Here is a 27,592-nt window from a genome sequence, read left to right as displayed (position 1 = left end):
GGGAATATTCCCCTAGCTGACATCTGTAAGGCAGCAGCATGGACTACATCGCACACATTCACCAAGCACTATTGTGTAGATGTGTTAGCGAGGCAACAAGCTAATGTAGGCCAGGCATTACTTAAAACACTCTTTAAAACAACTGCAACAGCTACAAGTTAGCCACCGTTTGGGGGGTATACTGCTCTATAGTCTATGTAAAGCAAGTGATCTACAACTCAAATGCCTCGAACGGATAATGTTACTTACCCAGTAAGCATCTGTTCTTGGCATGTAGAGCTGTAGATTTACATGCGCCCACCCGCCTTCCCGGGTACCTATACCTGTTGCAGTTTCTTACTTTACATACATCTGCATGGACATCTCTATTCTACACTTACTAACTCCATTCTCACCCTCTGCGGGAAAACAATCTAACAATGGAGTTGATGCCCTTGCGTACTAACAATGAAAGGAGGAGTCACCTTACCTCCTGACTGGAAAGACTTCTTCGAAGAAAAACAACTTGCAAGCATCCGGACCCAATACTAGATGGCAGGAGTATGCAAAGCATGTGAATCTACAGCTCTACATGCCAAGAACCGATGCTTACTGGGTAAGTAACATTACCCTTATTGGTGAGGACACTAAGTGCTTCTGGTGAATTGCCTTGGATGACCTGGTTAAGGGTGCCAGTCAACATTGATTTGAACTTTGTTGGAATGGAGGAAGAAACATTTGGACTGCAGTTTGTTTGTTAGGCAGGACGACATGGCAGAGAAGAAGAGAATATTCTAAGCTAACCAAGTGAACTTATTTCACTGACATTCATCCTAACTTGTAGGACTGTTTCGAGTCAGTGACTCTTGAGGTGAGAAGGCTGTTCGTACCAGGACATATAGATTTAGGCCTTTGCAGCTGTCCATGAATTTTCTGAAGGTGTGATTACAGTTAACCTATTTATCCCTAGAAATCATGACTAAGGAGCTTGGGGACATTTGGTGCATGAGAGGGAGCTGATGTAGCATGAGGAAAGTGCTGAATGGTTGCTTTCACTTAGCAGGTGAATGGTCAGAAGTAATTTGGGGTGCACCATATTGTTAAGGCTTAATACTTCGCATGCACTTTATAGGGTGCGTTAATGTGATACTCGGAAAGGCTCCGAACGGGATTCAGATTCGACAAATCTGATTCGGAACCTATGTTTCTGACAGAATCGAACACCTTTCCGGACGACCGATTACGATGCAAGGAAACCGTTTGGGTTGTCCGAATCAGTTCCGAATGCCATTCGGACAGACCGAGTCATAAGGAGACGATTCGTATAGCTATATTGACTCGGTTTGACCAACACAAACGGCAGTCGGAATCTGACTTCAGGGGCCTGAAGCAGGCCATCCTTAACCCTGAGGTCTCTGGTTGGGACCTGTGGGGGAAGAGTTTCCTAACGAGATTGTAATCGGCGCATTGTGTTCAGACTGTACATTCATTGTACATCAGGAACTTTCTCAGTAATCACTCGCCCTTAACATTACTAAAGTGATCGCCTCCACTACCTCTTCTACGCCCACCATGGAGTCCAACAATGCCTTCAGCCTGTCAGAAGGATCACTCTCTAGAGTGGGACTCAGTGCATTTAGGATCACTTATCCCCCCACCTCACTAAGAATGCATCAAAAAAACTCAAACACAGCATAATAAAAAGAAACCCAGAAACACTTATATCAGATAACTACTTCTGTATATCTAAGGGCCACAGCTTGTGCGACCTAATCTTCTATACTAATAGGAGAGCCCAATGGAGAAAATCTCTCTTATCATTTTTCCAGTGCAATCAGATAAGGAAAACTCCCCACGGTTTTAGCCTTACTATCACTTCCTCCCCTATCCACAAAATAGATCTCACCATTACTATCTACAACAATGGGCTCGTCCTCATTCAAGCTTCTAATCGAAACCTTGAGCAGTTTGATAAACTCTTTCTGATTATCAAAAGCTCTATAAATAGCAAATTAACCCCTGTACGACAAGACTCAACACTAAATACCTCAAAGCCACCCCAAACCAATGACCTCATTTCCTCCTCTGATTCACTTCCTCCTCCCCCACTACCCCTCCCTTGCCCCTGCCGTTCTCTTAACGGCCCGAAATTCATACTTTGCGGCCAGTAACCTTACCATTACTGCCAACCTCCGGGCCATGTTTGTCGGATACACCCCTAATAATCAGTGACAAATCTCTCATCTCTACCCCGACCCCTCTAAATACGCAACAACATACCCCCTCCCCCTCTGGGATCTTCCATTACCTCTTCTGCTCCCTTAATCACAATTCGACACCCTACCTCCTCTCCTGTTTCCCACACTCAATCATCCCCCTGGACAATGCATCTTGGAACACCGACTATTTTCAGGGACATCCCCTCACATTGATTCACCCACTTCCGCCTCGGTCCCCACGAATACACTCAGACACCCACCCCCCTCCACAGATCTCCAGACTCAACTACCTCAACTTCCCCCCTTTCCCAATACCCAGACTTGCTGGCACGCTTGGACGATATCTCCCTCCAAATGCACTGCCTCTCCCTTGAACTCCATGATTTGAAATCCCTCTCACTTGATTATCTCCTTTTGTTAAGCCCCCTCCTCTCTAGTCCTAACTGGCCCAGAGCCCCTGTCAGCACTATTGACACAGCTCCCCGTGATCATCCCTCTTCCCCTTCTATTTCCAATTCCATTCCCCTACCCAATGCAGCCTCTCGTCCAAGAAGATCATTCAGCCTTACGCCCAAGGAAATTGACAGCCTGCTCAATTCTTATCCGTCTAACACTGATAGCAACTTGAGTCCAAAGGGTATAATTCAAACCATTCATTCCAACCCTAACAGAGAAACCTACCACAACCTCAGAGTCATAAATAACAGCAACCTCAAGAGAGTAAGCATCATTCAGACTCCACCCACCATCACACCGGCTCCACTCAAGTGCATACTACTCAATTGCAGATCTGCCAACAAACATGCCTCCGAGATCTTCGACCTCATACAACATAATGAGATAGATATCATTATCCTCACTGAAACCTGGCTCAATCCTTCGTCCACCCCAATCTTAGACCTCTTGTTGCCCCACTCACATGACATAATTCGCCTAGATAGAGTAAGGAAGCAGGGAGGTGGTCTTGCTTGTATACATCGGAACACACTTACGGTCTCCTTTGCAGAGCCCTCCTCGCCAGCTGATTTTGAATACCTTTGCCTCAATGTCTCTAGCAACAATCATTTGGTCTGCAAATTACACACCTTCTATCACCCCCCAGAAGACAATCTCCCCTTCATTGAGCAATTAATGGAAATCATCTCTGGCAATGTGGGCTCAGTCCAGCCCCACATTTACCTTGGGGACTTTAACCTACATTGGTCAAATACTAATGACCAAGCAGTTTCATGCTTTAAGTTCTTCTAGAATGATCACAAATTGATTCAACATTGTGATTAACCCACACACACACTAAAGGGGAAAACCTAGACCTCATCATCTCCAAAGGTCATAACATCACTTTGGACTCCATCATACCATATGACTGGTCGGTTCATCACATCATTACATTCCATCTCAACTCTGAGGTCCTCCGGTGCAAGGCACAAAGAAGTAAACCAAAGATATGGAAAAGGGACCTCAGAGATATCAACACAGTTGACCTAGCAACCCGCTGTAAGCCGCCCCTTTCTCCCCAAGGAGAAATACTTGAAGTCAATGCACTCACGGACTACTACAATTCCTCCATTGCCAGTATCATGGATTCTATAGCACCACTCCAGCAAAAGAATGCACCTACTAAAAGATCTAAACCTTGGTTCAATGGCAACCTAAATTCGGAACGTCGCAATCTAAGGACCATCGAACGTTCCTGGAGATCCACACCATCTGCGGACCATCTAAAAACCCTAAGATCAGCAATAAGCGCTTACAACAAATCAAGACAGCTAAAGCGGAATATTTCAGATCCCAACTTATCCAAGCGTTTAATCGACCCAAGAAGTTGTTTGAACTGGTTAAACAACAACCGGTGGAAGCCCCTAACCGTCAAGCTGCGGAAGTCATCCCTCCCTTATGTGATGACCTGACTGCCTTCTTCACGGAGAAATCTAGACTTATGAACATCGATCTGGAGACCAGGAAGGCTCTCTTGCTACACAATAAACCCGCACCCCCCCCCTACCCTTGTTAGACAAGGAAGAACCAGTCAGATGAGGTATCAAGAACAACGCTTCCTGGGATACTTTTATTCCCCTAACTGAAACAGAGATATAAAAAGGTTATTCGGAGTATTAACCCATCAAATCATTTCAACGACCCATTACCTCCCAACATCTTCAAAAAAATTAAGGAAGAAATCTCCCCATTCTGGACAAAGATAGTCAATGCATCTTTGTCACAAAGCACGATCCCAGATTGCCTAAAAGAGGCACAGGTAACACCTATTTTTAAAAACACAACAGCTGACAGCACAGCTCTTAACAACTTCCGACCTATCTCCAGTATCCCTACACTTGCCAAACTCCTTGAAAAATAGTCCAGTTTCAAGTTTGTGCACATATCGATAATTTCAATCTTCTGGACCAACACCAATCTGGTTTTAGGAGTGGGCACAGCACAGAATCGGATCTCACTCATGTGATGGATGACATCTTAATGTTGCTTGATCGAAATGAATCCTGCCTCCTAATCCTACTCGATCTCTTCTCCGCCTTTGACACTGTCAATCATGACAACCTTTTATTCATTCTTGAACATAGGATGGGCCTCTCCGGTCAGGTGCTTCTTTGGTTCTCATCCTTCCTGCAGCCCAGGTCACAAAGAGTTCAAGCCAACCATTCCCTCTCCCTGGCATCCCCAGTCAACATGGGGGTTTCCCAAGGGTTCTCCCTATCTCCCATTCTTTTCAATCTGTTCATTGAACCCTAAGCTAATGTTCTAAAATCCTTGGACATTCGCTTCCACATGTATGCAGACGACACCCAACCCTATCTGAAAATCTCCTCCCTGGAGGACATCTCCTCACTCAACTCCACCCTACTGACTACTCAAAACTGTTTAACGGAGAACCACCTCCTGTTAAATACATCCAAAACAGAATTCCTCCTCATTTCTCCCCTGAAACATACTCCTAAAATAGACCTCTGGATGAACCAACTCACCCCTTTCAACTGCTCCCCCTGCATTATTTATTCAGCTAAATCTCTGGGAATCACCCTGGAAAAGCATCTGAATATGAAGACCCACATAAGCAACATGTGTAAGGGTGCTAACCACGTGTTGAGAACACTCAGTAATCTCAGACCCTTCCTACCTCAATCTTACTTCAAGCAAGTGGTCCAAGCGCTCGTCCTACCAAAGTTGGACTATGGCAGTGCTACGTTATGTGGCCTCCCCAAATACACTCTGGCCCACCTAAAGGTTTCACTGAACGTGGCGGCCAGATTGATCACGAACACCAAGCGAAATGCCCACATCTCCCCGGTCTTAAAATCTCTAAATTGTCTCCCCTTTGAAGCTAGAATTCAAAATTCAATTGAAGATTGCCTGCCTATCTCACAAAGCCCTTCACTTCAAAACCCCCAACTTCCTTGCACAAAAACTAGTACTATCAGGAGGGGGTAGACCATCTAGGAGTACTAGCTCCCTCCTCTTGAAACCTCAGATCTTCTGCAAAAAGAGAACATGCCAACGAGCCTTCTCTGGCGCTGCACCAAAAATTTGGAACTCTCTTCCACCGGAAATTCGAAAAATCTCCTCCAAGGTTGCTTTCAAAATGGAAGCTAAAAGATTCCCCATGAACAAGTTCTTACCGTAACACGATGGTCACTGATCGCTTTGTATATAATACAGCATTGGTTAATAATTCTATTTGTTACAATTGTATTCGCCCCCCTTACATCATTATGTATCTTCACTCCCTTGATATCATCTTATCATTCACTAGCACACTCTGCGTTAATGCTGAATTAGATAAAATCTGTTATGCTTGCACCATATGTTTCTATGCATATTGTTTCACCTTTTTAGGCTTGTTGTGATCTTTTTCCATCCTCTACCACTAACTGTAAAGTGCTCTGATATCCTTCGGGATCTAGTTCGTGCTATATAAAACTTTGCAAATAAAATAAAAATAAATAAATAAAAATAAAATAAACCAAAGGCAACAGTAAATTGTGAAATTAAATAACTGTTTTTGAATGATATATTCTTGGAGTTACTGGTGAACAAGTCTTGACAACTGATATTTAAATAGCGACGAAGAGCATTACATTTTGAAAACTGTAGCTACATCTTGCTTGCGTGTACAGCTTTAAAACTGTGACTGTATTTCTCCACAGACTCACATTTCAAGACTTCCCCCTGGTGCTGTGGCAGGCCAGTCTGTAGCAATTGAGGGAGGGGTGTGCCGACTGCACAGTCCAGACAGTTGAACAACCACCATGTGACCACCAGCTCGATATCATTCTACCACCATCAATAAGATGCCTAGGCATGTTATAATAGATGTTGAGCTTCATTATTTTCACTTTGTAGTCCTTACAGCAACTACCTGCACTGTAATATAGCTCAGTCCAGTGCTGCTATAGTCTGTACTCTTTATTGTGTGCGGCTACTTTTCTCCTTGTCCAGTGAAAGAGGCTGTTGTCTTTGCAGCAGAGGGTTAAAGGCATGAACATGTCACACAAGTATCAGTTGTTAGTAATATTAAAGCAAATCTAGCACTCCAAATATCATATTTGAAGCAATTATAGTATCTGACATTCATATTTTAAAATAAGAGTTTCTAAGCTGGAGTGTTTAGGTGAATTAGTAGTGATTATGCTTTCTGAGCTTTTTCCTTTTTAGAAAATAGTGAAGCAAAACCTTTTTGTTACTTTAAATATGAACTTTCATCTTTTATATGTTATCAATGTTTGTCGCACCATTTGAAAACGATTGCTTCCAGTTAAGTTAAATATTAGCTAGCGTTAAAACGCCGATTTTATTTCTTATAAACACTCTAAGAGTCTGAAGAATATTCACCAGTCACAAAGCTTGAAATGTAAAGGAAATGTTACCTAAAGATGATGTACTGTATTGCATATTTTAGACTGTACTTTGTGTGTAAGAATATTGCAAGGTAAGGGGTACAGACTTGATTTTTGGTCTCGTGTTTCAATATATATTTTAAGATTAAAGTTTTAATAAAAACGCATATTATTGGGATTTGTATTGTTTGTATTTTATTGCAGCATTCGTAGAGAGCTCCATACTCCTGACGAGGCAGTGAACCACTTCGATTTACATCTGCTTGTTGCACACTCTTTAAGGTATGGTTGAAAGGATCTATGATGTCATATTTCCTATATATGAGATGCCTCACATTCAAAGCCAAGCTTCAAACATGGTGTGACACACATCGCTGTACATAAGTGTGATGTGTTGTGGAGTGTGTGATAAAGACACATTTATACATACCTACGTATTGCAATTAGTACAAACCAGATGCTGTTTGTTCAAACTCTTTTGGCTGATCCAAGTGTGTGCATCACTGAACCAGACAGGCAGGGAGAAATTCCAGTTCAAAACAAGACTGAATAGACTTTGGCTGATCTGAGTGTGCACTTCATTGAAACAGACACACAGGGTGATCTGAGTGTACGCATCACTGAAACTAACACGCTGTAAGAAATTCTGGTTTAAAACCAGAAAGAATAGGGAAACAAAACACTAGTGCTGAAATCGCTAGTGTGCGTATCACTGATGTGCGTTACCGTGCGACTTGCCCATTCATGAAAGTTGGACAGCAATGAAAACAAGTCCAATCCACACTGATCTAATATGGCCGTAGGATATGCGTCGTTGCTGGAGTCGTTTTAAGGCAGATTGGCCTTGCCGACACACCGCATGAAGTTGGATGCCACATGAGCTAGCTCTCCAACACACCGCAACAGAGCCTCGCACTAACAGCAATAGCAATATGTGCCACTCCAACTGTGAACCACGTGCCTGCAATAAGCATATTGTGTGCAGCCCCAATGACTACCAGGATCCTTCAAATAAAGTAAGAAACAGTACCTGAAATATACTCTAACATCCCATTAGAGTATACCATCACGCATGATTCGTTCGTACATATTCATCATAACCTGGCACAGTGACACAGTGGAGTAATAGGTTTTATTACTGGTATAAGTTTTTTAACCAACTGGTGAGGAAAAACAGAGTGCGTCCTCTCACATCCAGCTCTGCACCATTAATGCTCCAAGTTCCAATAAAACATCACACAAGAAAAGAGTAATGACCTACTTGCAGTTCTAAGCAGTGACATACTTACTATTCCATACAACAGTTAGGTTCTTTTCTTTTTTAACTTTTTTCTAATGAAATTTTAACCCATTGAGTAACATAATTCTGGAGTGAGGATCAAATTTGAGTCAATTTATTCAGGGGTTTGTTGAGAATTGTATATAGTTCCTTTATGGGCAGTAGACTTCTGAGGTACTGTGCAAATAGTGAGTTCTAGTTTTGTCCTTGGGGCACTACAGAAAAGATCTGCATGTTTTAAACATATAAAGTAACTGAGCTCCACATGAGTAAAAGTATTATATAAAATTAACACAGTTTACATTATCCATGTATTCATGACGAAGAATGCAGACTTTTGCAACTGTTAGCACAGCTGACATGCATCTGTTCCAATGTGAAGTAGCTTTGTAGGCAGCCAATATGTCATGTAGTAATGTCACCCTCATTAAAGGTTGGAAAGCTAGAAGACTAGTGATTTGCAGAGTGTGCCAGACTTCATTCCAGTAAGAACCAAGTTCGGAGCACGCACACAAAATATGCGGAAGGTCTTACATCACCAGCACGCAGGTCTACTGCTTATACTCACAGGTGACCTATACCAATTATGTCTTTTTGCTTTTTTCATGGTGGTCTTACAGAGTCTGGAGTAGTACTTGAGTGCTAGGTTGTCATAATTATTTTAAGAGTTCTTCCAGAGGATTCACAGAGTCCTTCTGTTTGAGTCTGGCAATTTTACTTCAGGTAGCAGCCAGCTAGATTTCTTAGGAGGTTTTTTTTTGGCTGAGATATATTGGAGTGTGCTGTTACCAAATTCAGCTGTCAGTCTGTGGTAGAACTGTTGAACTGTTTTTGTTTGGTTGGACTGGGATGCTTTGTTGGTGGTTTGTAGGGTTGCAAATTTCCAGTGCTGGTAGAGTGGAGAGATTGAATCTGATAGTCCGGTTGATGGCCAAATATCAATCAATTAAATCTTGTTGCCGAGGCAAATATTGCATCAAATATGCGCCAAGCCGTAAGTGTGGGAACAGAGACCGTTTACTGAAAGCTGTTTGGTTGGAGGTTTGAAAGTAGAAATTTTGATATCAACCAGGCTTGTCCAGCCTTGCAATGAAGCCTTAGAATATACAAAGACTAGATTGCTTTTAAACAGTCTTATCAATAAAGTCCAACAAGCATTGACAAAGCCAATAGGTCTGGCATTGGCTGCCAGCCTTTTGGTAATTCTTGTTATGTTTTGTCATTGTTTTTGCAAACATTGATTGTTTGAGAAGCTGCTGGGCCCTCGCCAATCTTAAAAAAAACATTGGCTATGGGCAAAAATGTTTTGTAGGTCTAAAAATAAAGCACATTATCATAGTACTCCCTGGCACTGAAAGGAACTACTTTGTGTGCGGAGGTGCTACTTGTGAAAAGGCAGAAGGGCATAACTCATAGTGAAGTCAGCCAGTCACTGAAATGGCTGACGCTTTCACACTTGAAGCATGCTGGAGTGGGTGGAAGAAAAATTTGAATGACACATCCACAGACAAATGGATGAAGTCTGACTGAAAACCCTATAAGTAACTATGTTAGACACATGATTTTAGTAGAATCAAAAGGTCTTGACAAACATACACTTAAAAAAGCCAATTAGTCTGGTATTGGTTGCCAGACACTTGCCTTTAAGAAAGGAGGCAAGAATGAAAGAAGACACAAAGTAAAGACAGAAGAAAAATAAAGAAGGAAAGAAAGAAAGCAAGAAGGAATTAAAAAAAGTAAGAGAAAGAAAGGAAGGGAAGGAAGGAAGGAACAAAAAGACGGAAAGAAAATGAAAAAGGAAAGAGAAAAAGAAAGAAACTGCGAAAGAAAAATAAAAGAACGACGGCAAGAAGGAAAATAGGAAGGCAAAAAGGAAAGAGGGAAGGCAAGGAAGAAAAGAAAGAAAGCTGGAAGGAAGGAACAGGAAAGAAAGAAGGAAGGAAAAAGAGAAGAAAGAAATTGAAAAAAGACAGCAAGACAGAAGGCTATAAAAAGGCATGAAGAGAAAGAAGGCAAGGAAAAATTAGGAAAGAAGGAAACAAAAACAAGGCAAGAGAGACGGAAAAAAAATTAATAAATAAGAAAAAAGAAAGAAAGCAACAAAGGAACAAGGAAAAAAGGCAAGTAAAGAAGGAAGGAAAGAAGGAAGGAAAAAAGAAAAGTAGGAAAGAAAGAAAGCAAAGGAAAACAGAGACACAAGGATAGAAAGAAAGAATGAAATAAAAAGGAAGGAGAAAGCAAGCAATAGGAAAAGGAAAGCAGCGAGGAAAGAAAGAACTATAAACAAAGAAAGAGATAAGGAAAGGAATACAGGCAAGGATGCAAAGACAGAACACTCATGAGCTTATTTCCATAGTTTGTGTGAGCTGCTGTTTGTATTACTGTTGTCTTTCAAAAGGCTCGGTTGTCTACAACTTTTTCAGATCAGTGATATAGCAGCAGTCTGATAAAGGTAACTCCAAAAGGAATTTACAACAGTACCGGCAGGAGACAGGAACTGATAAGGGTAGAATGTTCTCTGTACATCAAAAGCGTCTTGCTATCACAGCAGGCTCTAAAACAAAGGCAAAACTATAGTAGTTGTAAAGTTAAGACAAAAAACATTGGCGCTGAAGGGAACTACCTTGCATGCGGATGTGCTCATTGTGAGAGAGCAAAATGCAGTCAACCAAAGGGAAGTTAACCAATGTCTTAAGTAGGCTGACCCACAGCCCCATGCTGTAGTGGGCAGAAGCAAAATGTGAATGAAACTAGAACCGACCAATGGATGCAGAGAGGAGGCTGAAGGGCCCTTTATTTAAGTATACTATAAATATAATTTTAGTCAAATCAAAGGTTTTGGCAAACTCAGCAAAGGCCAGGATGTGTTCTGTGGGTTTGTAGTTCAAGATATATGCACTCATATACATTAGAGACCTCCTTATTTTTATATTTACCGCCTCACTTTAGTCCTTTATACAAACCTTGTTTTTTTCCGGCTATCATTATGGTTCTTAAAGTAATTATTTCCCAGCTTTAATAATTAATTTAGTTGCCCTGACTTAGCACATTGTTGTAATCAATTGGGGAAGCCCACTGATTGAGGCATATTGTGTCTTCCTACATCAAACGTTTTTACAGCATAGTTTTTCACCTTGACCAGTTTAATCCAGTCACATGGCATGTAACCTGAGAGGTATCAACCTGCTTGCATCGCTTAGTGGTTCCAGACTCAACTTCTGGGAAAAGTTGTGTTTTTAAAAGACCCTTGACTTTTTTTAGTTTGGATATTTACCTTAGAAACTATGTAGTTCATTTCAACGTGCTGGTCTTATAGGCAACCTTATAGACAGCAGTGACCTGTTTCTCATCCATAGTCAGATGCAGCATTTTCTAAGAGATACGCTAACCTCTCTTGTGGGGTAATACCAGCCAGTGGAATGGACTTAGTGTGTTGGTATTTTACCCAAGAACAAACTACAATTTTCAATGTGAAACCTATATCTGTGTTGGGTGTAGGAGCTCATCCTTATTGGTCAAGAAACGGGGAAGGCAGATGATCAGACAAATGTAGAATCTGCAGTTTTTAGTGAAATCATTCACTAAATGCTCCAAGGACAGCTGTGATTTGAACTAGAAGCCAGGGCTTTTTATCTTCTTTCTTGTACGGAGCTATGCTCCTCACACCAGCGAAGCTATGAAGTCTGAAACTCATTTGTTCTACTGCAGGAAAGCAGAACCTGCACTATTCATAAGTGTGGGGGGGGGGGGGAAGGGGGTAAGCATGCCTGGTCAGTTTTAAAGGTCAGGAGAGAATAAAATAAAGAACGTTCTAGTGGGCTAATCCCTTGGCCTGACCAGAACAATGAGGGCTATGCATGGCTGAGAGAATTAATGTATTCGTTACTCAATCTTGTTGAAGGGTCATAGAGAGGTGAAGTAAGCCCATACCCTTCCACCTTGCTAAAGGGCAGGAGGACAATTTAAAGTGACAGCATGGCAATAAACCACTGCCGTGTGTGCTCCCCCATCATCACCAGGCTTTGGCAGATAACACATTGTCTTGTCATTTGCTGCAACATTTATTTTTTCACTTGTACAGATTAACGTAAAATAATTGAAGTACATCATTTTTTCATATTGATTGGGGTGGCAATTAAGGGTTAGGAAAATAAATGTGTGGGTTATCTTTACATTAGTACCAGATAGCATATCTTTAAAATATTGTGTAGCAACCAGTAGGATTCCCTGTAGTCCATCCTTAAATTAGAAGTATAATTTTGTTTCAATGTTGATACATAAGAGTGCTGAACTAAACACTTTCTGCAAGTTGTGGTACAACTTTAAAATAGAAGCTTATTAATAAAAACATTTTATTTGGTCTACTCCCAAGACAATCGCTTCCACATGTTGCAGTGACCTGGTTGAAAAATGAACCAGGTCACTTCTAATAGGACAGCATATCCTGACAGGAAAATCAGTGGGCCGTCATTATAACCTTTAAGCCTGTTGAAGCCAGAACTTTTTCTGGAGTCAATGATCCATGTCACACACTCATTTATGGTTGATTGTTTTGAGCTATCATGGCTAATTAGGCCTTCTTCTTCAATATTCACGCCACAAGACGTTGGCGTAGACCTTGTGCATTTGCAGTATTTTGATCATCCAATGTCGACATAGAAGTCAAACCATTGGCATCTGATAAAAAAGAAGTTGAAATTACAAAACAGTGCTGACCTGTATGAATAAGATTGCCCCAGCAAAAAAATTGCCACTGGAGCTTCATCTGCTGTACTCCTCAAATCATTCAAATTTTCCTCAATCATCATAAGCTTGTAAATTACCAAGACCTCAATTACTGTTCTTTGTGAGCAAGTACTCTGTGTATCCAAAGATCATCTGTTATGTTATCTTATGTTAGTTATTTGTTAAGCGCACGTTCTCCGAGCGGTTTCTTGGCGTTGAGCGGGGTCGGTTGCAGGTACAATAGCAGCAGGATTAGTTGTAAGCTTAGGCGAATAACCATGTTTTGAGTGATTTCCTGAATTGGGAGTAGGACGTGGCCAAACGCAGTTCGGGGAGAGGGAGTTTCAGAATTGAGGTGCCAGGGTCGAGAATCTTAGACTTTCGTGTTTTGGAGGAACGTAGGTCGCAGGAGGGAACATACAGCAGTATTTTAGAGGCGATAAAGGCCCGGCCACGATCAGAAAGGGCTTTATAGATAGTACAGCCCAATTTGAAAAGGCAGCGTTGGGTCACGGGGAGCCAGTGGAGGATCTTCAACAGAGGTTTCACATGGTGAGACTTAGGCTGACCATAGACAAGCCTGGCGGCTTGGTTCTGCACCAGTTGAAGCCGGCGCAATTGGTAGGCTGGGATGCTGGTATACAGAGAGTTTGCCTAATCAATACACGACATTACCAAGCCGAGAATGACTTGGATCAGGGCCTCAGTGGTTAGAAATCTGCTTATTTTCCGAATTCTTCGCAGGCGAAAAAAACAAGCAGAGACCACTGAGTTTATCTGGGCCTTCATAGTGAGATCATTGCTGATCACGATTCCCAGGCTTTTAACCGATCTGACTGGAAGTGGGGGCATCCTAATACTCGAGGCCAAAAATTGGAGTTCCAGGGATTTGCTGGGCCACCAGTGAGAATCAGCTCGGTTTTATTGGGGTTTACTTTGAGATGATTGATGTTCATCCAGTTGCTAATGAATTTCATTGTAGAATGAAAACTCTCCATTGATGAAGTGGATGTGTCGAAGTTAAACACTAGCTGGAGGTCATCAGCATAGTTAAAAGTTACGACCTCTCTCTTCCAAGGGCCAGTATCAAGGGAAAAATATACAGATTGAAGAGGAGGGGGGAAAGGCATGAGCCCTGTTGTACCCAACATGTCAGTCTTCTTTTTTCAGCAGAAAAGCTGGTGAGGCGGACTGCTTTAAATTCATCACTGAGGAAAGAAGAGATCCACTTCAGCGAGAGACCCCGGATCCCTGCGCACCTGACACAGTCGATCAAAAGTTGGTGTTCGACCCTGTCGAACGCGGCCGATAAATCCAGGAGCACCAGGGCGTGCCTGATTGGCCCCCCTTCTTAATTCGTCGGGAGCAGCCAAAATGACGGAGTCGGTGTAATGTTCAGGTGTAAAGCCTGCTTGATGTGAGTCCAGGTAGTGAGATTGCTCTACGAAGGTGCTAAGACAGCTAGCAACATGGGCTTCTAGAATTTTTCCCAGGAAGGGCAGCAAAGATATAGGGCGGAAGTTGCTAGGTGTTGAAGGGTCGGTGGCAGGTTTTTTCAGGATAGGTACGACTTCTGCGCTTTTAAATATATTGGGGACAATAACTTTGGTAAGGGAGTTATTTAGGAGTGATATTGGGGGTTCTGGACAGTGAAGGAAGACTTCCCGGAGGATGTGAGGGGGACAACTGTCTATTGGGGATCCGGAGCAGACCTTTTTAAGTAGGGAAAAAAAGGCGTCTTGGGTAATAAGGGGAATTTGGTCAGGATGATGAGAATTGGTGTGTGTCCATCGAGGCTCTGACAATATGGTTGCCTTGGGGATACTGGATTTAATGATGGCGATTTTATCAATGAAATATGTGTTAAGAAATCGCATAAGGATTGTGACGGAGAGGTTTTTCGCTGTGACACGATCTGGTTTGACAAGTTCATCTACTATGGAGAAGATGTCCTTAGCTTTATAAGTGGATTCTAAGATTTTAGAGAAGAAATATTCAGATTTGGTCCTGAGGATGGTGCTTTTGTATTCTTTGAATGCAGATATGAAGATGGCCTTTTTTTAGGGCAATAATCCTGTGTCCACTTACGTTCAATTTGTCGCAGAGCAGTTTCTTCGCTTCAAGTTGTCGGAGAACCAACATTGGGCGTCATGGGGCCTATTATTTTTAATTTTCTTCAGGGGGTCTATGCTGTCTCTGACAGATTCCAGCCAGGCATTGATATTTTACACCTGGGTGTGAGGGAATTCCGTCTGGGCAGAGGGTGCAGAAACAGATAGGAAGGAGCTAGTAAGGAGCAGAGTTCTGTTGTGTCTACCCGGCTCCAGTTTCTGGCAATGATATTGCCTGGAGGAGAGACTTTGGGAGGAAGGGTTCTCGGGTTGGAAAAGGTAATAAAATAATGGTCCAACCATGTGCAAGGGGAAATTCGTAGATCGACAATCTCTAGGTTAGATGTCCAGACCTGGTCTAGGGTATGTCCCTTTATGTGGGTAGCTACCTTAATATGCTAGGTGTAATTCATGCCTGTCAGCAGGTCGGTGAATTCAACAGATCATTTGGCCAATAGTTAAAGTCACCAATTATCAACACTCTAGCGTGATTGATGACCAATTCGGCAATGGCGTTGCCCAATAACTGCAAGACTGTGGGCATGTGGATTGGAGGTCTGTAGAGTTTAGCGCATGTGAAAGGAGTGATGGGATTCAAACTTAAGTAAAAGGCTATCAACTGATGGGATAACTAGTGATGCTAAAGAGGTGAATTTGTGTTTCTGTTATATTACAGCTGCGATCGCTCCTCCGGCTTTGCTCGCCGATCTGTCAGTCTGGAGGATATAATAATTATCTGGGATTGCTGCAAGGATGTCAGGGCTGGACTCAGCCGTCAGCCATGTTTCTGTTAGGAGGAGGATATCTGGTTTGTCGATGTCTAAGAGATAAAAGATCTCAAGTTGATGTTTTACCATCGATCGGATGTTTAGGTAGCAAATTGACAGTTCCTCCTGTACCTGGCGTACGGTAGTAGTGGGGGATTTTTGATGCTCGCCTTTATTTTTTGGGGGCTCCTGACCAAGTGATTGAGAGGGGGTTTTACTGTTGGCGCCCTTATGGGTCAGGATCCCAAGATTATCTAATAAACTCTGGGTGTGAGGGTCAATGGCCCAGTTCCCCTGAAACGAGTTTAACTCGGATGCTGACTAGCGTAGAAAATGAGCATAGTGTATGGCCCTGGCCGCGGACGGGTTAGCCTTAGGCGCGCCAGTGGTGCGCCTGCTGCGCGACGAGAAAAGCCTGTGACTGATATAGGCTGCAAGCGAGGCGCTAGTCACGGTGCTCTGCCCCCAACAGTCAGAGAAGAAATCCTTACTTGCCTACACCCTCCTCCACAACAACCGCGGTGGAACGAGGAGAGGCGAGATTACACAGTAAAAAGCAAATCAATTTTGACACAATGTTTAAAATGTTTAAACAATCTGTACAGTGAACTGACTGAGACATATTTCCTCCAAGCACTTCTTTGATAAACAACTTCTAATCCGGTAGACCACACTCTATGGTAAGATTTTAAATATCAATGAATATATTTTTCTACAACTACCATACCAAATAAATCCCAACCAAATTCAAGGACCTCCAGTTTAGCATCATTCCAGTACTACTTATATGAATATTATTCCACAATGAAACATGCATATGTACTTGATTATCAAAACCTATTTTTACTGCCAATTTCCTTGTCCTATCTCATGTAACTTTTGAACAGCTAAACATAGATGAGCCTTGTTAGGGCACTTCATGCAAATTGAATATAGATGGTCATCTCTCTTCTCTAACTTATAATTTTCCATATAAATCATATTCGGTCCACCCACCAATGCCAAAAAATAGAATTTGTAAACTGTTGTAATCCTGATGTATAATTATGTTTTTCTGTTTGTAAATTCAATTTCCTTACTCTGAAGTGAGAAGGTCTATCCTTCTCCCTGCGATTTTGGGTTTTCCAGTTAGTTAGCTGCAGCAAGTGACTTTTTCACAACCTGTGTGCACACACTTAATTGGACAATTGTCCGTCCATTAATGGCATGAGATTCAATGGTCTAAAATCTCCTTTTGTTCTTACCTTTTGTTTTGTTCATTGCTTTTTAATTCTTTTCCACAACCTAATGAATATTAACTTCTTCAGAGCAATGCATTTCGTGCATATCCTGTACTTAACAAAATTCGTTTTTGAAATTTTGTAAGGAAAGTTCTGTAAGAAATTAATAAAACAATCTACTGATAACCCATATTGTGTAGTTGAAAAAGTACCTCTGAATTTCCAAAAATATAGCCACCAACTGTTACCTCACCGTTTATAATTTCATGTAAAACAATATTATATAGTCACGTCTCCGTAATGGTTCTGACACATCAACTCACCTCAAATCTACTCTCATGTGCTCCTCTGTCACTCATCTTTCCTTACTTTCAGTTTACCTTGTTCATCCAAATTTATCTGACATCTTGGTTTCACTAATATTATAACTGATCTATCTTTTAAACACATCATTATTTACGAAAAACATTTCATTTGAATAGAGTTTTTTATTAATTAAATCTTGCATTGCATCAGACATTTTTCGTAGTTTCCGCTTCTATTCAGTCTTTTCATTATCTGAAAAAGTATCTCTGCCAGGCCTCCTCTTTTATCAATTATGTTTTCTCCTATTAGTGTCTATGTATACTACACTAGATGTTATTTTTGTGTTTGGACCTTCATATCTTTGCATTTCCTCTGGTTTTACCAGCAAATCCTAAACCAGATGGTCATTATATCGGGTCAAAGCAAATATTCATATAACAAGTAGTGTTCTTTTTAAGACAAACCTTTCTCTTGTCAAAGAGGTAAAGTACCAGAATATAGCGGCCTACATGTGACAAAAAATATAGTGTCCTAAATATTATTTATAAACCTATTGCCCCCCCTGTTAATCGAATATTTACACCCATTGAGGCAATATTTTTGTAAACAACACTTAGGCCACAATATTTATGTCAGACAATACTTATGTTATCAATATTCTGACGTAAAACCATCGAAAGATGTTTCTGTTAAATAACATAAACAGCAGACTGTAGTTCAAACATGGTATGTTTGCTTTTTCTGATACTTCAAAAGTGACTGTTTATTAGTTTCACTTGGTTTGTTTTCTTACTGAGTGAAGTCACTTTCAGCATCTAATGTTATGTTTATTCATCTTGGCCAGGTCAATCTGTTGTACTAAAAAGCAGGGTAACATTTTTTATAATCAGTTAAGAAAGGGAAAATGTTGGAGTACTATTTGTGGGTTGTGTTACCAATGATTGTTTTACATACATCCCCAATACAAAAGAAAGAACCAGCAATTTGTTGTAATTATTATCTACAGCCCAAATTATTTTTTCCATCTCTCAAAACCCTTTCTTTTGTTTTAAAAATTAGGGGAGCAAGAATCAACAACTGGAATTGTTCTGAATCTAATAAAATGAAAATTCCATAATACATACACGTATTGTCTCAAATAAAATAAAACGGTGCACATAAGCTCCACAAGTTTCCTGTATAATCAGAAATTACCACAAAAAAAGTTAATAAGCAGTAACATATTTGGTATATAAATCATAGGTTCTGAATATGTCAACAGAATATTATTAGCATACAAAGCAGATAAATTCTGAATCACGCTCTCTCACACCTTTTATTTTATTGTCATTCCCTATTGCAATTGTTAATGGTGCAATTGATAATTCAAACAAAAATGAGTAGTGTTCTGTGACCATCCCTATTCTTAATGAGTCAGATACCCAATTAATAAAACAAATGGTTTAATTCATAGTAAATTAGTGTTTGTTTTTTTATAAATTTAAATGGTGCAGAGATGGCCAAATGATGTTACAGCGCTTTACAATAAAAAAAAGCTGACAGTCATATGCCATTAATACGAACTACATAGAGACTAGCGTGCTCTTTAAACACAAATTATAATGCAAAAATACATTAAAAACATAATAAACAAGCGAGAAGAGGGATACATGTGCAATGGTATGAGAAAGTTACATTGAAGTTTCATATCATATGTGCAGAACTTAATTGAGTATAGGATGTTAATTAGTGATGTGAAATTGAAGGGAATTGGTCAGTGAGGCAGTATTTGCAAAAGATTATTAGCAAGCAAAAGAATTTTAAGGACCGGAAATCCTAAATCGAAATAAGCAGCATGACAAGGAGGCAAATAATTTGAGAGGGTGGGGAAGGTAACACCTAATTATGGGAATATGCAAGAGGATAAAAAAGAACAGAAAGGTGAAGAAAAAGTGGGGGGCGGGAGAACGATGAAGAGACTAGTACAGTGAGCAAATTAAGACAAAAAGGAGGAGGAGCAGGTCATAGTATGAAGACCGAGGTGGGGAAAGTAAGATAGGATGCCAGTTATCAAAAGGTAGTTAGTAATATGGAGCGTTGGAGTGTCTTTCGAAATGAACCACTGTAAGATCCTTATTGAACATTAAATGAGAAATAGTGGTGCAGAGAATATGTGTAAGTGAATTTTAAATTCTAGTAGTACAGCCTGAAAATGATTGAGGTTCAGTGCTGTAGAGAACTGTTGGCTTCCAGAAATTTTTAACTTTATAGTCCAATATGGACTGGGCACTTTTATGATTGATATTGTCTGATTCCGAAAATGTTTATAAATCGATCTACCTATATTAAGAAGCCATTGGATTGTTTTAAAGATTGGGGTATGTTGATTCCATTTTTACGTGAGCTAACAAAGTGAACCGCCCCTTGAGCTAACAAAGCGAGTCACTGCATACAGATCTGCGATTAATGCTGTGAAGTGGCCCTTTAAAGGCCCCATAGCTACGAGTTGCCATAACGAAGTATGAGAAAATTAGTGATTATACTAGAGCACTCTTCGCTATGCAATTAATGTATGAATGTTAACTCTTTTGTCAAATATAATGCCTAAGGGTTGTGAGCTGTTAATGATCACAGTATTACAATTAAGAATGTGATTGAATATTGCACTAGGATGTTGGTGTGCATATGAGAAATTAAGAGAAACTTGGGGTGCAATGAGGTAAGTTTAGATTAATGGATTACCATCTAATCTTCAATGATCTGTAGGATTTTGGCACAGTGTGAAGTGTAATGAGGTGGAGGGATGTTGAGATAAAACAGAGTATTATCAGCATGTTGATTGTATAAAACACACAATTCTCAACGAACGCAACAAGATGATACAGATAAAACGGGGTTGAAACCAAAATGGTATTCATTGCCATAAATTGACGTGCTGGAAAATGAGTTCCTGGTTTTTATCTGGTGTGACCGACTTGTCAAATAAGAAAATAAACAGTTATGAACTTCTCCACTGAATCCAAACACTTGTTGAGGGCTCTGGTGACAATAGAATCATCGACAGTCTGAAAAGCATAACATAAGCCAAGGAAAATAACGGGACACAAATTTCTGGTATCAAAAATGTGTAAAGGGTCATCAACAACTTTGCACAAGGATGTCTCTGTGCTTCAACCTTGCCTATAGCCTAACTGGAATTCATCTAAAAGTTTTGTGTCCGTTTATGAGGCCTGTCAGGTTATTAGGCTAAATAACATTTGATGACCTTTGGTAGAAAAGGGTGCCAATACAGAGGCCTGAAGTTAAGATCTTCAGCATCAGCTTAGGGTTTTTCAGCATAGGAGAGAAATAAGTGTTTTTTAAGGCAATTAGAAAACAACCCTTGTGCAAAAGACACCTTTTTTAAGTTGGTCCAATTAGTAAAAGACAATGGTACAAATGCATCAAAGTTGGATTTTGCGAATCCTTAATAGTGATTTTTAAGGAAGCGCTAATAAGGAATCGCAAAATCCAATGCAGGAAATTAATAGCAAAAAAATAGCAAATCTGTAATATTTGCAAATAGCGATTACATAGTAACAAATCGTAATAAAAAATTCTCAATTTGCGATATCGCGATTAGTGATATTGCAAATAGCGAAATTGCAAATTGCACGTCGCTTTTGGTGCATGTTGATGAGATCACAATCAGGAAGTGATGCATCCCATGCTGATTTCAGTGCACTGAGAGAGTCAGAGGAGGAGGCAGAGTGCAGGAGCGCAGCTGGAGATACGTATTTGTGCCTTGCAAATACTGGTCTGTGGTAAAAAGATGGAATCAGGAGTAGCGGGGAAGAAAGCAGCTACTAGAAAAAGAAAAATCTAATTAAGTGAAAAGGATATAGAAATCCTGGTTGAGGAGGTTGTGAGAAGCGATTATAAGGTTTTTGGCAAACTATCGCTCCAGGTCCCTGAGTCAGAGAAGAGAAAACACTGGCTCAGGATACAATCCAAAGTTAACGAAGTGGGGGTCACCCACCGCAATACCGACGACCTCAAAAAAACGTGATATGACCTGCGCAACCATGCCAAGGAGAGGATTGCGGAGATGCTCAAGGAGGCAGTGAAGACTGGAGGGGGACCTGCAACACTGCCTGGGAACACACCCCTGGAGGCCCTAGTTGAGTCGATACTCCAGCCTGAAGCTGTAGTCGGAGTGAGGCAGTTGGACTCCTCAGCAGCGACCAGTACTTCACTAGGTAAGATGCATGCAAATGTCCATTCAAAACAGAATATAAAGTGTGAAACATCACATCAGTTCATCTCTAGTGTTCAGAATCTAAATCCAGTCCACATTTCACTTCCAACACCCAAATGCATTATGGGAGTAACAGGCAGGGGAGGCAAGTTGGAAGGCAATTACAAATAGGGAGTAAAACACGTGAACACTGTGTGTCGGATAGTCATTTAATGAGACAAAAAAAATGCTGAATGTGACACTACATTAATGTAAGAATTACTAAAAATTGCACTGTTTAACATCACAGATGCAGCAGCAGAGGAGTTAGAGGAAAGTGAAGGCAGAGACACACAGGAGACTTCGGCTGAGGCAGATGTGGAAACACCTGTGGCCCCACAAACCACAGACCCTGCACTCACTAAATGCAGGTCCCCAGTCCCACCACTTCCGGCCATGGAACTTGATGTAGAGAGCAATCATGATCCCCATACATCCCAGCCTGGAGGTAACGCCACAACAAGACCCTGGTCACAGGTCTGGCGCAGCACTAACCAGAGCTGGAGGCGCAGGTTAAGAGCACAGATGACATCACAAGAGGACGACAGTTCAAATCTCTGGGGTGGGCTGGAGAGCCAAATGTTGAGGGTGCAGCACCTGCAGGTAAAAACATGAGACTAATGTAGGCACAACTTAGCAAAATGGCAAACAACATGGAAGAAATGAGAGACTGTGTCAAAGAGCTGACTACAGCAGTGGTGAAAGGTAATAGGCAGTCCAATGAGGCCATGCAGGAGCTATGCAAGGTGATGCAGGAGGACCAGGTGTCCCAAAGAAAAAGACATCACCAATTATTAGTGCGCCTAGATGGCTTCACGAGATCCAACAACACAGCTCTGCTGGCCCGTCGGTCTGTGGCCATGCAGCTCGAAATGAGCCATTGTTTTGGGGATGTGGCCAGGGCACTGGTCCAGGTCACAAATGCTGTAGAGCAAATACAGACTGCTACTGCTGGGGTAGCAATGAAACAGGGGAAGGAGGGAGTGAGGTGTCCAGCCTCAGTAGTCTGTTGGTGTCCGTGACAACATGCAGGAGGCGTACCACTAGGAGTACCACACCTTCCAAAGCCTCCATGAGGAACGTGAATGACGCCACCGAAAGGCGTTTGGAAGTGCTTGGTCATACAAAATAGTGTGGCCTTGGCAGACTAACACCCATAAGGTGATGTAACCATTGACAATGCCTTAGTAGTGACTGACATACAAGTCTGATGTTGATGTGTTGTTCATTTATGTTGTTTACACTCATTGTGCTATTTAGCACCTGGTATGTGTGCAGTAACACAACCACATTGCTACATGAAAATACTTGCTGTACAGTTCAAACATGTTGTGTCGTGTCTCATCATTACTCACCTCAGAAAAAATGTTGTGTAATTTATGCACGTCTCCTTCTGCTAAGTTTCCCCCTGCTGCTGCTCGTAGTGGTTGCCCTGGCTGGCTGTCTTCCTCAGGCTTGCTGTCTGACAGTTCCAGGGGTATGCCTCTCCTAGTAGCGATGTTGTGCAACATGGCACATGTGGCCATAATTCTGCAGCAGATGTCTGGTCGGTACTGTACCACCCCGCCAGTCTTGTGGAGGCAGCGAAACCTACTTTTCTGCTGGCCAAAGATTCTCTCTATTACATTTCGTATTGCAGTGTGCGCTGCATTAGGTCGCTGCTCACTTGGGTAGTTGGGTTGAGGATGTAGTTGCGCACAGCGCATGTGCTGTCACCTGCAGGGTAGTAAGCAAACCCTTAGTAACAGATAAGCATTTCCATTAGGCCAAAGTGTCAGAGAAAATGTAACATATGTATACCAAGCACATTTCCTTCTCCAAATTCACCCCCAAGAAGACAAGTGTGTATGCCACCGTTTCTAAGTATGTCCGAGTCATGTGTGCTGCCGGGGTATTATGCCACAATGTCAGTGATTATATTATTTGCATTGCGGACTACTTGGATATTCAGTGAATGATTGCGGTTCCTAAAGATGTACTCATTCACTGTTGGTGGACAAATGGCAACATGAGTCCCATCTATGCAACCTAATACATTGGGAAACCGGGCTACCGGATAGAAGTCTAGTTTAGTCTTAAGCAATTCTTGTGAGGTTGCGGGGAAGCTAATGTGGTGGTGTATCCTTGTCAACATGACCTGAAGGAATGCATTAAAGAAACGTGACAGGGAACTTTGTGACACCCCTCCAGCTACAGCTACTACACCCTGGAAGCTGCCTGACGCCAGTAGGTGCAGGGAGCATAGGACCTGCACATGAGTGGGAATGTAATGTGTCCTGTGAGTCTGGCGCTGCAGTAGGGGATCCAATTCTGCAATCAGATCAAGGATCATGGCAGCATTTAGCCTGTAATTGTCATAGATCTCCTCTTCAGTCTGCCCCAACAATGTGATGCACACTCAAAAAATGCGCTCTTGTAATCTCCTTCTTCTCTGTGATGTTGCTCGTAGTGTCATCCTCCTCACCATGACATAGAGTGCTGACATTGAGAAACATTGTGTGGCCTCCGGGGCCTGTTTAAATACTTTGCTAATGTTCTGCACCTGTTGAGATTGTTTTCACCTGTTTGCCACTTGCCTGTAAAATTCGGTAAATTGCGATCTTCATGAAAATCGGTATTATCGATTTTTTAATTGCAACTCGCAATTAAGGAATTCCAATTTGGGGACTCGCAAAATAGCGATTCCTTATGTTTGAGATTTTTCTGACATTTCTCAGAATTGTGTTGCATTGCAAAGGCCCATTTTGCAATTGCAAACAGCCTTTTTTTGCGATTCGCAATGTTTGCGATCGCAAAATAGCTTGATGCATGTGCCAGTATAACACCAATATTTTGCAATGTCAGCAAGAATCTGCTCTGTGCAATGATTTGAGAGTTTCACGTTAGCTATGGTTTTCACCAGATCAGTACGGGAAATGTCTTCAAATTGTAGCTAAGTATCTCTCAACTTCAAAGGTGTGCAACATGGCAATTTTTATGTAGGAAATGCTGAAGAGACTGGATTAAACTGTTTGATAGTGAAGAAGGATGAATGCAAATTGATGGTGTTATAGTGGGTAAAAACATGGTTAGTTAGGTACCACGTGACTCCGCCCTGACGTCCGCAGGCGTGACGTCGGAAAGATCACATAAGCCCCACCCTGGCGCGCTGACGTCAGTTTTTTCTCTTTTCCGCGTGCGCGGATCCGGATCGTGCCCCTGACCTGTTTTCAGGCCTTCTTTTCACGCTTTGCGTTGAGGAACAGTGTGCGAATGACTTCGGGCTTCAAGACTTGTGCACGTCCGATGTTGGCGACGGACCCTCACCCTATCTGTATGTGGTGTTTGAGCGAGCACCATGACTCTACAGACTGCGATGCTTGTCAGCACCTCAAACCGAAGTCCCGGCGGGAGCGCCGATGAAATTGCTGTCAGCCTGCTTGTCCAGGTCGGTGTCGTCCCAGCGTCCGTCCCCTACCTCGGAAGCCAGGAACCACTGTTTCAGACTGTGGCATCGCCCATCGCCACGGCCCCAAGGGTGTCGCTCGCCAGCTGGTAGGTCCTGAAGCTTGTCTCCAAGGCCCTGTCCTCGCGAGGCAGTGGGCGCAGGTTCTCCTGGGGACGTGTGCCCTTGCCTGACACCACCCTACTTGCCGTTCCCTGGCATAGGGTGACTAGGGCTCAAATGCAAGCCTATGTTGCGGCTCTGCAGGCTTCTTTGGCCCCTCCTCCACCTCCTGAGATGTCCGCCGATCCGATGCCTCGCATGCGGCCTTCCGCAGAGTCGCCAGCAGCTTCGGCACCGACCGGTTCGGCTTCAGGTTGTAGGAGGGTGGTTTCGTCGAGGTGCAGTCCTGCGGGGCTCCCCTCTTCAACTTATGGTATCCCTGCCTCGCTGCAAATCCCTACAGAGATCCCTGTGGCATCGCAGGAGTTCACCAGGACTCCGGGCTCACCCGAGTCCCTCTCGGTCCTTTTGGCAGGCAGCTGCCTCGCCAGAGGCCGAGCTGGTGCCTTTTCAGCTGCGAAGGCTTTCCTCCCCGGTCCTGGCGGTGCCGCGGGCGAAGGCCAGGGCCTGGGGTGCTTTCCCGAGTCCCTCTAGATCCTCTACACAAGCTGCTGCCTAGTGTGAGGTCAAGCCGGTGCCTTTTTGGTGCCGTTCCTTAGCTGACCCGGCTCCGACCCCGCCCCATTCTCCTAGGGAGCACGTGGTGGTGGAGGTCAACTCGGCGCAGCCGATGCCCACTCCGGCGCCAATCGACATCGAGACCGCGCCTGTGGTGGACTCCAAGGCGCCGTGCCGGCGTCTGGTCCTCGACTCTTCTCCAGAGGTTCCTTCCTCTCCGGAGGTTGGTCATCTCCTGCTCTCTTCTTCTCCAGAGATGGGACGCCGCGCCATTGCTTTTTTACGGCATCTTCTAGGAAGGGCTCCTTGCTGTCCCGCAGCCTCCACCCTCGGACCCTCTCTTCTGCAGCTCGCATTTGGCTGCTCCGCCGACTTCTCCGCCTTCCCCGGGGGCCCCTCAGTTTCCCCACTCATCCATGAATCCCCCACTATTCAGGGACAGGCCGTATATTCCTCCTGCTGGCCTTGGGGACAGACGGCTTAGTTTACAGCTGTCGCCCACAGAGGGATTGCTTTTTCCCCCGTGGTGCCCCACGGAGGCCAGTGTTGCCTTTGTTCGGGCTATTTCCACGGCCGCTGTTATTCTGCAGATGGGTGATCCCATTTCCTATGGATCACCTACTGGAAGTTCTGCACAAGTGCTCTGGTGGACTGGAGCTGTGTCTTCTATTCGAAGCTTCGCTCCACAACTCTCTTCTGGGAGCTTGGGGGCGCCCTGCCACGGGTGATCTGGTACCCCAGCCGCTTCTCCACAGCCACCGTCCTGCTCCGCATTACCCAGTCTGCCTTTCCTTCCACCCTTCTACTCTGGGCCCTCTTCTGCAGACTGCCTTTCCTTCCTTGCCCTTGGTGTTGTTTCCTCCGTCACGGGAGGACCGGTGGTTGGATTATTGGGGCGAAACATCTTCGCTTCCTCCTGTGATGCTTTGAGGGCGCTCAGCACCCTTTGTGTGTTGACCAGGATTACCTCCAGCCTGTGGGATTCTGTGGAGTCCCTTCTGTCTCGTGTCTCCCACGAGGGTGCTCATGCTGAACTACGGCACCATGTGTTGGACGGTCGGGAGTTGGCCGCGTTTATTCTTCGTGCGTCTTTCGATGTTGCTGATGTTCTCGCCGTGCTATGGCCACTTCTGTGGCCCTCCATTGCCATGCTTGTTTGTGGGATGGTGTTTTTCCCGAGAATATTAGGGAGTGTCTGGTTGACTTGCCCTTTGATGGGGTGCTTTTGGGGCTCCGTCCTCCTCCTCCTCCGTAAGCTTGGCTTGTTGATCCTCCGGGGCGTGATGGGAGGTGTTATCCCATCTTTTGGAATTTGGTGTTTTGATTGGCCCGTTTATGTGTTCTGTGTTGTTTGGAGTACCTTCGGGGTCCCTATGTTGACCCCTCACTCCTGTTGGCTGCTGGTACAGTCCTTCTAGCAATTGTGTGTTTTTGGCTGATTGTTAAGGTCCTTATGTTCTTGTTCTCTGATGCTGGATTTTTTCCCTAAGAGTGGTTCCCAGGGACGTGTCATACCCTAAGTGGGGTACTTGTAGCTATTGTATAGCTCTGTCCTACGCTAGGAAGGTGTGGACTCCCCTTTGCGGGTTCCTCGCCCTTCCTGACGTCGCTGTATACCGCTGTTACGGTTTATTTGATCTTTGTCTGGGCATAGCTTGCGCTGCTCCAGGTTCTGTCATTTTCAGTATCCTCTGCATCGCTGGATCAACTTTGGCATGCCATCTGCGGCGTTGTGCTGGTATTTTCCTGCATTCTGGTGGACGGCATTAGTCC

General features: G+C 43.1%; 1 protein-coding gene across 2 annotated transcripts in view; it reads left to right on the top strand.

The window, feature by feature from the left end:
• Positions 1–7,229, top strand: part of TASP1 (taspase 1) — an 834,089-nt gene extending 826,860 nt beyond the window's left edge. For both annotated transcript variants that reach the window (XM_086927723.1, XM_086927724.1), the window contains exon 14: positions 6,362–7,229. In XM_086927723.1, coding sequence (XP_086783849.1) covers positions 6,362–6,454 — 93 coding nt within the window. In that variant the 3' untranslated portion in view covers positions 6,455–7,229. The remainder of the gene's footprint in view (positions 1–6,361) is intronic.
• The last annotated feature ends 20,363 nt before the right edge of the window (positions 7,230–27,592 follow it).

The sequence above is a fragment of the Lissotriton vulgaris genome, chromosome 6 (assembly GCF_964263255.1).
Source record: "Lissotriton vulgaris chromosome 6, aLisVul1.2, whole genome shotgun sequence".
Taxonomy (NCBI): Eukaryota; Metazoa; Chordata; class Amphibia; order Caudata; family Salamandridae; genus Lissotriton; species Lissotriton vulgaris.
Note: the sequence above shows the minus strand (reverse complement) of the source record. Positions and strands in the feature narration are given on the sequence as shown.